Below are 15,523 nucleotides of genomic sequence, written 5' to 3' on the forward strand. Positions count from 1 at the left end.
CAGTTTAGGGCAGCACAGAAAGCTCCGTGCACTGACCGCACATACAGTCATGGCTGGAAGGGAGCAAAGGGTGCAATTTGGACTGTTTAATGAGACATTCAGACCACCAAAGTATACCGCTGATGGGTGGATCCAGTATTTGCTCAAAGCGGATCAAAAGCCATCATCTCCCAGTGGAGATTGTGTGGCTTCCTCAAATAGCAGGAGTGGTCCCATCACTTGCATTCACCTGAAGATGGTACGCTGGTTTTGGCGAAACAGTCCCTGTGGGAACCAAACATTTTAGACCCAAACTGGGGCCCTTAGCCCAACATGCTGTGTAGGCAAAGTAGGGGGATGGAGCATTATCTTGCACAGAGGAGGAAGCTCTGTCAGGTAGCATGGCATAATCTGGCATGAAATATCACCAGTATTTATTGCCAGGTGTCCTAGAAGCAAGAGGAACCCTCCCCAGTGAGCTGCCACATGTGGTAACTTTTGATTTACAGAAAGGCCTGAGGCTGAAATACCTTTGGGGACTGCAAATACAAGGGTGCTTGCTCAATCTCAGCCAAAGACAAGGTAAAGAGACTTCTGGGGTGTTCCCCATGCTTGCTGTGGAGATATAGCGAGAGCATCATCTGGGACAACAGAGAGCATGCACCAGCACTGGGTGAGATCAGCACATTCTCCTGAGGAAGAAAACCTGAGGTCAAATTTGAGTTCTAGTCTACCTCAAGCAACAACCATGCCATAAATCTGCATTCCACCTGCACCCAGAGGCAGCACCAGCTTCTCACCAAAGTGCCCAGCATCCATCTTAACTGCCTCTAAAAGCAGGAGCCCTGGGAAAAGTCAGGAGTGAGAGAAAAAGGGTAAAGTACTGTCCCAGTTCAGCAGCTTCCAAGCTTGACCATCCCAAGGCTTTTCACCTGGGCCCACACCTGTGCAGTTCTTGTTTTCAAGTGACAACCACAGGACTTGTGTCCTTTAGCTCATTTACATTTCAGCCACTGACCCGCAGGTAAACAGTGTCTCCTCCAAATTCTCCTCTGCTCCTGCAGGGGAAGAACTTCCTCAGTCTTGCCTCTATCGCATCTAGGCCTCTTCTTTCCCAAAACAGGGAGTGTTTCCTACCATCAATAAATCCAGCACCTGAAGACACCTCAGCTGTACGCAGAACAGTGACTCCACTCCTCATAGCCAGTGCAGAGAGACAGAAGATTCACTCTCTTCCTTTTGAGTGAGAACTGGCAGAGGTTTAAAAAGAAGTGGACTTCCCACTATGCATGCTGCTGTCTAAGAGCTCATCTTCTGCCCCTCAAGGCTGGAGCACAGGTAGGTCCCAGCATGCTTCTGACGTCTTGACAGAGAAACCACTCATTGAAGCCAAGCACTACATACTGCCATCAGTATTTTAGTCCAAACAAGGGATTGGTGAGCCTTCAGAACTACTGCTGTAAATATCCTTTAAAGAACATTTTATTAAAAAAAAAAAAAAAAAAAAAAATCACACATACAGAAAAAATAGCCTTAGGTTTCTTGTACACATAGTACAGGGAAGGAGAGAGCTCTGCCTACAGCTTGTAAGCAGCTGAAAACATGAGTAAAGGATGCTCTCAACCACAGTGCAGTTTCTCAGAGAAGACTTGGCAGTTTTCCTCCCTCTATTCCACACTTATAGCACATTTTAGTTCAGGCAGCCACTCAAGAAGACAGGTCGCTTGGTTTCCTTAAAGAATCTAAGTGCAAGAAAATTGGGTGCTGCAGGCTAGATGATGGGAGTATTTCAGGAGAGACAGCCCAGCTTTCTCTAGAGGAAGCTGTCCTGCTGCCTGTGGAACCTGGGAGAACACATCATGGTCAAAACTAGGTTTGACTAAAAACCCACACAAATTCATCTTTGCTCAGCAGTGGTCTTAGACCCACAGTCCTTTAAGCACTTGCTGTGTACTAGCTTGGTGGCAGATACCATCCAGAACGACTAGTCTAGTTGGGGAAGTGAATTCAAACCTAGGTTCTGCTTTCACACAGGTTTGTAACCTACCAGTGTCATAGCCTGAATCACCAGGGCAGTCTTCCAATATATTCTCACCATTTCCTGGTTCACCCGGTAGGACAGACAAGGTCTTTTATAATCTCACAGTAAAGAAACATCTCATCTTACTGCAGGATGGGGCTGCAGGGTATACATTCAGTAGTCTTAGTGATTAACAGGTAAGAAAACTATGATGATGGACAAATTGCTCTACTTTTGCAGCTCATGACACTCAACCTAGGCTAACTCAGGTGGTGAATCACCACCAGGCCAGTACTATAGCAAAGACCTTCCATAAATTAAAATATCCACATTGCTGGAAAACAAAAGGAAAATCCCAGAAAGGAAATAAGAGTTCAGACATGTTATGTAAATCAAAGCAGATTATTTATTTATGAAATGGAAAGTGATGACCACTTGTAGTGCAATGACAAGCCCAAGTTTTTTTCTATTTTGAAATGAACTATCAACTCCAGTCTCTCAAAATAATTGTGCTTTGCTATCATGTGCCTGTTCTACAGACATCAGACCACATAATACACACTTAACACTTCTGAGGACAAGGAAGCACCTTGCTGAAACTCCACATACAGTTACTTCTTCATTTTGTAACCTCTGTGACACAATGAAATCACCTCAAAGCAACTTTATTTCAATGTTTCCAGTTGCTGGATTTTGAAAGTCACATTAATGTCACTCATGAATCCCACCCCACCTCCAATTAACTAATGGTTAATCCTCATTAATGCACCCACAAATAAGCAAGGTGCAAGTGATCTGAAATTGCACCAATGGCTCCAAGCCAGAGGCCATCACAGAAGCAATTTTTACTAATAGAAAAATGTGATTAAGAAGAATCTTCCAACGTATGGTCACTGAAATTTAAAAATAAACCTCTACATATAAAAATATACTGGCACTTTATGAAGGCACAACAGGAACTACCTCAGGCATCCAACCAACAGACTTTGGCACCAACCAGGACAGAAGGGTCCCCATTCCCAAGGCAACTTGACAGAAGAAAGAAAACACCCATCAAGGAACACATTGTAAGTGCCATTACAGCAAACACAATTGCAATACTTCTCCTACCAAACTCAGCACTGAAGCAGTGCTGCATGAGCAGCTCAGTGCACATGCTCACTCTGATACCAAGCAGCAGATGGACCATGTCAAGCAATGATGTGTCACTGTTGCAAGATGGAAAACCAACAAAGTCTACTTTTCTGTGACAGAAACTGACAGCTGTTGTGGGTTTTTTTCCATATTTATATTTCTTCCAATTAGGAACAGGAAAGATCAAAGGTACAGAGCCCAAGCAGGTAAGAGAATTGGTGTGAAGTACAATCTCGAGGCACTGAGCATCCCACACTGTGCAAGGGAGAGCGTGGGTGCAGACAGCTCTTCAGCTCAGTGATACAGGTGGCCAGGGTCAGGCTGCAACCTACGTCATCTTTATTTCTGGCTGTTTCACAGGTGGCCATCCCTGCCATTTATAGTATGACACCAGCTGCTTAGGCACTTCAGCCAGAACCATCTGGGAAAGCACTTCCCGGGGAGCCTGCAAGGAGAACAGGGAGAATAAATCAGAAATACTGCAGAGAAAGGATTTATCAGCCCAGTGACAAACTCTCACAGAATACAGAGTGCAGCTCCCCGCCTGCCATGTCTCACTGTTTCAAGAGTTCCTTACTGCAGTTTTAGTGAGCACTGCTGATGAAAATCACTTGTTCCCACCCCTGCACTTGCTCCCACATCAAGGCTACACTCGCACAGCCTTTATATGGCCCTGATCTGAGCGAGAAACTGCACCAGCCACTAGTAATTTATCTTTGGGATCTCATTTGACTCCACTCTTCAACCCAATTCACTGTGCAATGTGCATGAATGCTACTGCCAACAGTGGAAGTAGGGAGGAGCTGGGAAATGACAAGACAAGACTTATCTCAACTTAAATCACTCATGGGACTCAACATCAGAGAATGACAGTATGATCTCAATTCCCTGCCTAAATGTTTGCATCTCAGGAGTGAAAATATCTCCTTTAGCTCTGCAACAACCAGGGGATAGTATACTAAATCAGTGATAGAAGAAGAGTTCTTTAAGAAAGAAGAAGCTGCAAGACAGCTGTGACAAGGCACATGGTTTTGAACACAGGAGCAAACAAGTCTCACCGGGAATAAGCAGCTTGGACAGCACTTTGAGCGTGCAGCTTGTTGCCTTGTCTGGACCCGTGCTCATTTTTTAGATGCAATAAGTGCATATATACTGATACCAGGACACTTCTGAAGTTAAAGGCAACTTACATTTTTGAACTGTCGGAAAGGCACAAAGTGGACAATGTCTCGTGCCGCTGGCTCTCCTGTCGGGGACTTCAGGACACCATTGTCTTGGTCAAGGAACTCCATTGCTTTGAAATCAGCTTCACCAACTCCAACAATAATGATGGACATGGGCAGCTTAGAAGCATTAACAATTGCTTGCCTAGTTTGGTCTAGATCAGTGATCTCTCCATCTGTGATGATCAGCAAAATAAAATATTGCTGAAAAACACCAGAAAGCACACAGTTAGGGAGTTCAACACCAAAGCTCACGTAATTGAAAGCAAATGGAGCAATTTCTTACTCTAAGAAAGAAATCAGATGGTGCTGTGGATGAGATAAAACCAGAACATGACAGAAACTTATGTTTATTCACATTTTTTCATATGCGTAACACCTTTCATTGTGCTCTTCAGACTTTTTCTGTACTAGAAAAAAAAGACAGGCTTAAACTAAATTTATAAAGAACGGTAACATAAACTGGCAGAAAGTACTAGAGATAAGCAAAGTACCACCAAATCAAAGCTGCATACAAAATTCACTGATGGATGCTACTTTACTCACTGACATTTGAAAAAGGCCAAAGTTTAATATTAAATATCCCTGAAGTGTAACTCAATAAGCCTTCTTTTTTAGCTACCAATAATTTAAATTATAAGTATTAGAAATCTCAAAACACAGCAGTGACAAATGACATGACACAAAGACACTCCAGAGATAACAAGAGGGAGAGAATACAGAAGCTCTTCTGGAAAGAAAAAAAATACCTTCAAGTGACAAAGTGTTTAAAATTTCCTTCCTTTTCTAGAGTCTAAGGTTTAGTACCTGGTTCTAAAATGAGCAACCACTGTTTTATAGCAGCTATCTACATACTTGAAATGAAAATAAAAAATGAGATATACAGAGAAAATAAAAGAAAAAATAATTTCCAATTCCAAAACCCAGTTAACACAAGTGTTGTATGGTTTTACCCCATTACTGACAGATTCTTTATTAAAATAGTTTTTCATCTGTAAGAAAAAGTACAAGATATTTAACATATAAAGAGAAATAAGATTCCTCCAAGTGTTGGGAAGGTTAAAAAACACTCTCAGACATATAAGAAATGGATCTCCCTAGACCAAGCACCTCACAGTGTGGGAAGTATTTGACATAAGCAGAACCAAAAACACTGACACAGCTAGACCATAAAGCAACTATCAGAGTGTACTTCAAAATTCCTTCTGATTGGTCTGTCAAAAAGGAATCAGTTAACTCTATCAGGAGATAGGAGTCCTTCATCCTTAGGCAAAAGGAATTAAGCTTAAAGAAATGGGAGCTGAATTTTAACAGCAGCCCTGGACATGCAAGCCCATGAATGAGACATGCAACACAACTGCAGTGTGGCATAGGTGCTCTGCAATGCAATTAGCATACTGATTTAACAGCTCTGACTCCTTCGTTAATCTGGCCCTCTAGATATCCTGATCCTGCACGCCACTGTGGTGGGATGGATAGTGAGCCCTCTGATATTCTTCTTGGAGGTGGTTTCTGTGTACATTCTTGAGAGAAAAAATGCTTGGAATAAAATATATATGGCCCCTCTATACAGTATGCATTCCCAACAGTGATGGAACCTGGCAAAAGAGGTTAGAGTGAAGCAACTGCTGACAGAGTTCAAATGGTTTAAAAGCCAACACAGTAACCCTGTATACTTCAACACTAAGTATAATGCCAGCAAACTGTGAAAAAGATAGATACTTATCACTTGAGCAATGGAAACCGCTGACAATGTCTACCAAGTATAGGTTCATATCAATATGTACCAGGAGAGTACCAAGAGCCTCTCTGTAGGGTGCTAAGAGAGTACCAAACTGGGGATCCTGAGAGAGGAAGACAACATCACTTTACCATTCCATTCTATCCCATCATGAACATGGAAAACAGAAACATCAACCCAATGCAGATCCACAGGAAAGGACATGCACTCACTGAAGCAGTTCCTCCATGTGCCGAGTGCGCTGCAAACCTTGCCACATGGTTTATAATAGGAGAGAAATTGGTTGGCCCATAGAGTCGGATCTGAGGCAGGATCTGGCGGTAAGCATCTACTATTCCTTGGATCCCTGTAACATAAGGAAGGCAAGGTGCCACAAGAGTGTCACAACTTCTCCAGTAATTATTTTACGAGCATTACTAAATAGCATGGCAAAAGGATAATAGCTCTCACACAGCTGTGAACTAAAGGGCATATAAGCAGCAGGATGACAGCAAATATACAAAGCAGAGGGCTGAAACCAGCGGACATCTGCAGAGATAGTATTTGCAGATTTTTCTCCCATTTGACATCCTTCACATCGTTCTTTGTGCCTCTAACATCACAAAGCTCATGGAAGTTGTGGGAAAAATAATCCAGTGAAGGCACACTGATGACTGTTTCCTTTCTACCTTGTTATCCAATTTGAGTTGTTTAACTGCTTATAGTCTAATTAGACAACAAGGTCAGAAGCTCTCTGGAACAGTAACTTTTCATTTTCCTGGTGTGAAAGTTAGACAATGATCTCTGATTCAGGATTCAAACACTTCTGTAACAGAAATAGCAATACCTGAGGTTTTTCCTATGCAAGAAGTTTTTCTGAGGTTAAATAATTTTTTTTTTTAAAAAGTCCGATTTTAAATGGTTCATATTCTTCTGTGGATCCATCTAAATTGGCCTATTCTTGGCTTGTATCAATGTAGCTTCATTTGCCACTGCTGCTTGCATTTTCCACCGTGCAGGTTTTACTGTGGTACTTCTCAAAACTACTGTACAGGGACCCTTAAAGAACACAGATCCCAGTGAGGCAGACTATGCTGAGCTGACCATGGAAATGCTTGCATTTTAACACTGAATCTCAGATTCCATTTTTTGTTGGCCTTAGACCAGAGAGAAAAACTGAACTGAATTAAAAATGCTTGCTGAAGAACAATTTTGTGTCACTGCATGCTGTATGAATACTTAGTCCTAGGAGGTCATAATCCATCTCAGAGAGCAGCCATTAAAACCAGCTGAAACAACCTCCACTAAAGAAGATGGCTATAAAGAAAATAAGCTTTTAAGACAATCTTTTGAAAGATAACATGCAAACATATACACATTGCTGATGAAGTAACTATGGTCTCTAACAGCCTGAGCAGATGGCCACTCTGCAATCATGACTAGCACAGGGCACATTGCTGATTTGAATCTACTGCCACCTATAACATACCAGAAGTAACCAAGCTGCAGCAAACAAAAATTTCAGCAGAGCCTAACAATCAAATTAAATTTAGACCCCTTCACTGGAGCTTATGTAGACTGCATAGAAGTCTGCATCAACACACATCCAAATCTTGTCAGCATCCACAGTTTGCTGCATGTCTTGGTGCTGCATCTGTTTTTCACCAGTTATGAAAGAAATAAAACACTTCAAACATCTGTTCCTCTCAGTGAAACACTAATAAAGAGGTGTCCTCACCTTGACAATAAGGGTTGTTGGGGTTGAAGTTCAAAGCAAACTCATGGGATACCTAGGAAAGGGGACACTACAAACAGTTAGGGAATGCAGACATGGACAGAGCAACTGCCCAGGGTTGTGAAGGCCCTACCTGCCAGCTAGGAGGAACCTGAGCTCCAAACCCGAATGCAGGAAACAGCTTGTCCCTGGAGAGAAAGGGCAACAACAAGAAACAGAAAAGAACAATTCTTTAATAGCTCACTATTCTGTTTTATTCCCAGAAAGCCATGGAGACCAAGATTCAATTCCTGCCATAAGGAACGGGTACATGTAGCTCCCCATGGCCAATCACCAGTTACCCAAGGGTTTCAGGCTTGGGCTTGACAGTTTCAGGTTTCAGTGCAGCACCCCAAAGGACTCTCAGGAGATTTCAAAGTAGCAAGAGAAAAATCAACCTAACCACAAACTGGCTAAAGGACAGAGCAGACCAGCATGTTGCCACTGAATCAAACAAGGCACTCATGTTTGAAATGCAACATCAGCAACAAAGGATTAGTGACCAGCTAAAGCAACATTACAGAGTAACCCAGGGCCATAAAAGGGCAGACCTGGAGGGACAAACCAAGCAAATATGCCAAATGACAAAGGGCTGCCACTGCCCTCCCTGGCAACAACAGAAGCGGGAGGAAGCAGTAGCAGATCCAGAAGGGATCTCCCAAGGAAAGGTAGCTCCTTGGTCATTCAAACACTACAGCTCTGGAATAAGCCATCAGCCTTGACCACTGACACCTGCTGTGACACAATTCTGATGTGGTGGTTAGATCAGTTAAGATCATTACATACGTGTCATAATCCTGGACTACACTTCCCACAGTCCAGATGGCAATCAGGTACTCATTTATCCCATCTGGGCTGATGTAGTGAAGAGAATCTGGTGACTTGGGATCTCCATTGGAGCCAGTGAAGTCCACACCCACCTAATCAGTCAAGATAATCACAGCAAGTCACTGACATGTCACCATAAGCAAATGAGAACTATCCATATGCAGAAACAGAATGTTAGACCAGGCCCATATAGCTCCCTTCCTCCCAGGCACACAGGCATCCCTATATGGGAATAGGCAAACAAGCCTATGTACCTTTTCTTACCAGAGTACATGCATGTTTTAGTAGTAATCCTTTCCACTGACAGACTGAACCAATTTCTCAAAAGAAGTTTAAAAACCCTAGTGCCATTAAAGTCGCTACTTGATCACAAAAAGTAAATATATAACATCGCTTGTTTTTTGCAGTCTTCATCACTGCAAATTCACACTGCATTTGAAGTCATTCATACCACAAATAAAAGTATTAATCGCAACTTCATTGCTCTTGTCCTGTCATACACCAAGATGCGCAGTGGAGAAACAACTCACCGTAAAGTTAATCTGGCAGCCTCCCATGACGTAGTCCAGAAACGAATATTCTGTCTCAACCTAGAAGAAGACAGACAGTGTTACACCTCCTCCCCCCAAGAGCAGATTTCATTATGAACAGAAAATAAAAAAGTCAAAACCCAACAAAAATCTTCCTACCTTGCAGGATTTTACCCTAATAATGCCAGAGTTTTTGTAGTTCTTTTTCTTTTGCTTTTTCTCAGGATGAATGCATTCAAATTCCACCTAGAGAAATCAAGCATGCAAGAAGTTCCAAAACATCTGCATTTACAGCAGGACAAATTATTGAAAGAGAAACGTGTTAGACATCACACAATTTCAGAGTTACCCAAACACCTGGCAGAATTCTGAAACTTAATTTTTAAAAGGTTTGCAACCACTTTGGCTGCTGATGAGTTAAATGGGATGCTTTTGCTACCAGCACTGGTCAAAACATGAGAAAAGACCTCAGAAAAGTCTCTCTCCTCAGCAACATAATTGTTATTCTGTATGCAATCATGGAACAGTGTCATTGTATCAGAGGGAAAAAAAGTCCATCACAAAACCAAGCATTTCTCTTAATGTCATCAGGTTCTTTTTAATTAAGGGACAGGAATGCACTCAAACAGAAAGATGCGGAGGCAAAATCTCAGGCTTGGAGAGGCCAAAAAAGCTTAGGTTGAAGGTTCCCAATAGCAGAGTTTCACTGTTTTGTTTCACTTGCATTAGTTCTGATTTCACATGGGCTAGGGAAAAAGGCAAGAAACTTCCACCTGCTTTAGGATTACAACCACAGAAATCAAGTTGGCTGGCAACTCGAAGCAGTCATAGGCTACATCCTGTGTGCAGATTCATCTGTCCAAGTTCAGATGAGACATTTCCGTAAGAATGAGAGTTCAGGTTTTCACTGTAGATAACAGAGAGAAACCAGCACCACCAGCAAACGATTCAACTTGTTCTAAACTGGATGCCCAAGACAAGGTAAGAAGAGTGCTCCATGGAAGCACTGCTTCTCTCCATCAGCGAGAAAGGCAACCAGAGTGCTCAGGAGAGCGACCAGAGCAAGCACAAATGTTATCTAAGGCAAGCCCTACCTCTGGACCCATCTGTTAAAGCATGAACAAGCCCTTTCATTTCCACTTGACTTAGAGGCAAAAGCAAGCTGAACTGCTGGGAAAAGTAGCTAGCAGCCAGCAGACAACAGGCTGGATGTCTTTAGCATTAGGAATGGTAACAGTACCCAAAGAAAACAGAGCAATGTAATTCCCACAAGAGGTTTTTTCTTACTAGATGTTGGCTTGGTAATATAAAGATACAGGCAGAAAAATTAACTTTTGAAGGCAATAACTAAAAATATATATCTGAGGTCAATGTTAAAAAGGATTTGTGAAAGACTGAATTAGGGGTTTGAGAAAACTCACCGGAGAGCCATCACCTGCTTTCTGCAGCTGAGTCAGGTTAGTTTCAAAAGCGCCTATCAAGTCATTCGACCCGTCGCTGTCATAATCCGCACACTGTACCTGAAAGGGAAGAGAGCAAGCCATGGGCAGGCATACTGCCCTAGGAAGAATAGCAGCTGCTCACCACATGAACTCATGTTTCCGACAGCTTTGCAGCAATGCTAGTGAACTCCCCCCTATCACATTTAAGCTGGTGGTGTCATACATATCACTAACTGAAACCTGATAGTAAGAGAGACACCCAGAGTAAAGCTCAGAAAACAGAAGATGTTCAATTGCTCATCCATTTAAGTATGCACAGTGAAAGTTTTAATTAAAAGCTTTCCCCAGTTTAAACACAATAGTTTAACAAAAAAAAAAAAAAAAAAAAAAAACAGAAACAAAAACACAAAAGAAACTCCAACATTTCACAGCCCGGCCATATCAATGCAAGATCACCCAGGACAAGATATGCAACTGGGGTAATGGGAAAAGGCAAATAAAAGTTTGTTATCTAAGCACTTCCTGAATATACTCTTTTCTTCTGCCCAGCAACAGCATCTATTTAGGAAGAAACTGCTACTTCCACAGAGCACTAACTTTGTCTTTTTCTGCATCTTATACCAATCAAATTATAAATACTTAATAACCAGTCATGTTTAAATCAGCATGAAAGCTTCAGAACTAGATAAAGCAAAAGAACAATGCATTTAAAAATAAAAATATGCTAATAACTATGACTTAGAGCAAACACAGTAAGATGTATGTTGTCAATAGTTCCCCACAAAATCAACTATGAGGAGCATTTATAACATGCACAATACACATGACTGCAGAACACAAGTAATTCCAGAAGCAGTCAACCAAGAAACTGTTTGGGAACAGCTGCTTCCTCCACGTTGAAGTTCACACGCTACACAAATTCAAAACCTCTCTCTGAGATTTGCCTTTAGTAATCAAGAAATGGATGTTACTCCAGTATAAATCACAGTGACATCTTTCTCCTCAGGACAAAGGGGGAAGATGAACCCATGGGTAACACCTCAATAAGGATGTCAAATTCAGTGGCTAGATACTAGAATTTGAGATGGGGCTCTTTTAGGATGACTTGGATCCATTAGGGATCTCCCACTGGTATCAGTGGGAAACCTATATAACAAGCCAGGTGAATCATGGTCTAACCTGGCCCCCTAAATGGGAAGAACCATGTCATCCTTCAGTCCCTTAATGGGAAAACATCACCTTAGAGACTGTGTCCCTCTTCTCTCCCTTTATCCTTTCCAAGCCACCATATTTCCACTCGTCTCTTCTGCATGCTCCACCATAAAGCAACTCCCATCCTCCTGCCTGAACTCTGTTCTGCCTCTCTCAACAATTTTTATGTTTAAACATCACCTGAAGGCAACTGAATTATGCCAGGGAGGCAAACTGGCTCTCATGCAGAAGCCCCGGTGCAGACTCTCTCCTCCATGTAAATACACCTGGAGAGCTGCAGAGAATTCAGCAGCTGCCACCTCCACACACATCCTCACCACTCCTGCTTGCTCCCGCCCCCTCTCAGCCATGCCAATAGAATTGTAATTAGGACCAGTTTCCTTATTCGTTCACAGCATGATACAGTTTAAAACAAATCTCTTTTTGCAAGCGTCTTCTAAAACTGGCCAAGAATCACTGCATGTAGCCCAAAGCATGGTGCTGCTGCATACAAAATCCTGCTAGCAATACTGAAGAACACTGTATATATCTACCAATTCATTATTTCTTCACAAATTAACTATCCAATATTCATTATGAGCCTTGGAATACAGTCAGTGGGTAAAAGGCCCTTTTCATCTAGAGGAATAACTTTCAAAATTAGCAGAAAATGCATTTGCCTTTACGTATATGCCATTAAACATGTAGACTGGCAGCTTTAGTCCCAATACCAACACCCACAAATTTCACATTTGCTATCTCCATTTAAATAACTATGGGAGAGAGACTAATTTAATTCGCTTATTTTTAACGAAACTGTCCAAGATTAGGCTGTGTCACAAATCTGAGCAGTTCTTAACACAGAGCAAGGAGAACACCACTCTGCATCACAATGAAGAAAGAATTACCAAAATATTAGGTAGCACCACTAATTTGATCAAAATATTTATGTTCACACACATATTCAGTACATAATCTTCATACATAGCTGGCAAAGCTGATATTTAGGGGACACATCAAAATGACTGTTTCCACTGTGCTGAAGTACAAGGAGTTCTCCCTTCACTGACTCCCTTTCAGTTCCTTCTTCCATCACTGACTCCCTTCACTCACATTATTTCACTCAAAATTGTTCCTACGTAAATTTTTGGAAGCCTCAAACAAGAGGTTCAGAGCAGCAAATACCAGATGAAAAAATTAAACACCACTGCAGTATCATATTCTTTAGTGCTGCTAGTGAAACTCCTGCCTGTCAGCCTGGATTACCTTTTCTGACTGACTTCCCTAACCTGTTAAGTACAAGAACAGAATTTCTTTTTCATAGCTTCACTGCGAAACTTAATAGTTTATTGGATATGCATTGAGAATTTTGACTGAAATGAACTAACAAGAAAAATCTATCCTTTTTAAAAAACGGGTCATTCAAAAGCGTATAGAGCTTCTGGAAAACAAACAAACAAAATCCCTCAAAATAAAACACAAAACAAGCCAAACCAACCAACCAATCCAAAATAATAATAATAAATAAATAAATAATAATAATAATAATAATAAAAAAAACAACACAAAAAAAAAATCCAAAAACAAACAAACAAACAAAAAAAACCTAAAGAAAATCCCCAAACAAACAGAAAAACCCCACCAGCCACACAATTTTTTTTGGATTATAGCAAATACAGCTTCATGTAATAGAATGTGTAAGCCATGCCATCTCGTATCAGTTTTGACAAATGATAATATGCATCTCTGCCATCTCCTTTCCAGATTTGCTACTCGCTTTTGGACCAACAGGACTTCCTTCTGACCTAAGACTGTCAATTCTCCAACAATAAAAGCTCATGAGCACCACTTAGAACATTGTCATGTATCAACAAGCCCAGCACACCTGAACATCTATTTCCAGGTTAGTAATGTCAGTAATTCTTTGCACTTGCCATGCTGCACAAATAAAAACATTAGCATGCATGCTTTTTGCTAAACCTTTCAGATCAAACTTCCAACATGAGACTTATTCACAGACGTGATGAGGCAGGAAAATTCAGCATATGGCAAGTGCTTAGGAGTTGGATAAGCAGAGAGAGACCATACTCACATAGAACTATCTATGTATTTAAATGCCTTCACATTAGCAACACGTTGCTTAGAGCAGAAATTAACAAATTAATTTGCTATCAGATTTTCTTTTATAGAAACTGATTAAAAGATGTAACTGTTCTGCTACCACTTCCATAAACCAGGACCAGAGAGAATTAGTCAACATATACAAGACCACAAGGAACTGCTGTTCTGATTCAAAAACAGATTTTCTAGTTGCAATAGACTGAAAAAGAGTTGGGACAAGCCTGTCAGTCTCTTGAATGGATGAATCTGTCAGATGCATTAAGGTCCTCTCCATATCAGTATCCTAAGGCACTCAAGCTTGTCTAACATACATGAGCTTCTCAGTTAACTTAGAAACAGTACTAGAAAGCCACAATTTAAAAAACAAACAAACAACTGGAAAACCCCACCAAAACCCAATCTGAAACTGTGGCCAGAATAGTGAAAAAAATCAGTTATAATTCTTCTTATGACTAAGCATTAGAAAGTGTGTCACTTCTGCATTTCCTGAATTCTCAGTTTGACAACTCAGTGTTTTAATGCAGACTTCATACTTAATAGACATATAATCACTTATCTGCCTACTATCTGCCACTACTACTCTAGAAAGGCAATCTAAAATTTAAATATGACTAGACAACCTGATAATTCATAGTTAACATCAACAGATTGGATTACTTATGACAACAAACAAGGAGAATTTCTGAAGGCTGTACCTTGATAGGTTTATTAAAATCTCCACCACAGAACGTCTGCAAAGGAACACTGCACTTCCTCCAGCATGGATTTAAGTTGTTTTTAATCACCTTAAAAAAAATCACAGCATAACATCATGAGGGACACAGCATGCAAGTCATTAAAAAACATAACATGGGGGTTCTGCATGGCTATCTAAGAACAACCTCAGTCAGTTCAACCCTGACATGCATGGACGGCCAAGCAAAAGCTCTGTAAGAAATAAAATCTTGAATTTCAGGGAAAAGTTGAATTTTAGAGCCAAGCCAGCCTAACAGCTCATCACCATTGAAAGGGAGGAGAGTCCTGCCACTCTTCTCACTTGGTGCATGGCTGGACTCCTCACTGAGCCAGGTTAATCCAGTCACCAGGCAGCAAATAAACAATTTTCTGCCAGGTCAGTGAGCAGAATCCCTTTTTTAAGATACAAGACAACTTTCCCTGCAGAGCTGGTGCAAAGCATGACCAGGAGTGGGACTCCCACTTTCAGTAGGAATAAGCTGTCTGATTAACTCAAGAAAAACATCCGCGTAGAAATACTACCTCTGATCTGTACACCAGCTGCCACGTTCCAGCATCACTCTGCTTGTAAAACTCAAAAAATGGATCCGATTTACCTAAGAAATCCTGCAAACAAAATCCCAACAGAAGTAATCAGCCTCCTGTATTTTTTACTCAGATGACAGAAGAGCTGGCTAATCAGTACACAATACTTCAAACAAAGCACAAAGTGAAACAAACTATACATTTGTTTTCCTTTCTTTTAAACTGCTGCACTTTAAGCCATCAGAATTTATCAACTCTGATCCCAAGACCACCTCCTCAGACCATTTTTGTCACTAAAAAT

The 15,523-nt window shown here is 41.1% G+C and overlaps 1 protein-coding gene across 3 annotated transcripts in view; it reads right to left on the reverse strand.

Annotated features, from left to right (window-relative positions):
• Positions 1–2,382: 2,382 nt before the first annotated feature.
• CPNE1 (copine 1) overlaps positions 2,383–15,523 on the reverse strand; it is a 43,304-nt gene continuing 30,163 nt past the window's right edge. For all 3 annotated transcript variants that reach the window (XM_042800918.1, XM_042800919.1, XM_032992937.2), the window contains 11 exons: positions 15,220–15,303; positions 14,658–14,747; positions 10,630–10,728; positions 9,368–9,454; positions 9,209–9,268; positions 8,637–8,770; positions 7,945–7,999; positions 7,815–7,866; positions 6,310–6,443; positions 4,324–4,560; positions 2,383–3,578 (listed from right to left, as the gene is read on the reverse strand). In XM_042800918.1, coding sequence (XP_042656852.1) covers positions 3,462–3,578; positions 4,324–4,560; positions 6,310–6,443; positions 7,815–7,866; positions 7,945–7,999; positions 8,637–8,770; positions 9,209–9,268; positions 9,368–9,454; positions 10,630–10,728; positions 14,658–14,747; positions 15,220–15,303 — 1,149 coding nt within the window. In that variant the 3' untranslated portion in view covers positions 2,383–3,461. The remainder of the gene's footprint in view (positions 3,579–4,323; positions 4,561–6,309; positions 6,444–7,814; positions 7,867–7,944; positions 8,000–8,636; positions 8,771–9,208; positions 9,269–9,367; positions 9,455–10,629; positions 10,729–14,657; positions 14,748–15,219; positions 15,304–15,523) is intronic.

Source organism: Tyto alba, unplaced genomic scaffold (assembly GCF_018691265.1).
Source record: "Tyto alba isolate M040663 unplaced genomic scaffold, T.alba_DEE_v4.0 Super-Scaffold_33, whole genome shotgun sequence".
NCBI classification, from domain to species: Eukaryota; Metazoa; Chordata; class Aves; order Strigiformes; family Tytonidae; genus Tyto; species Tyto alba.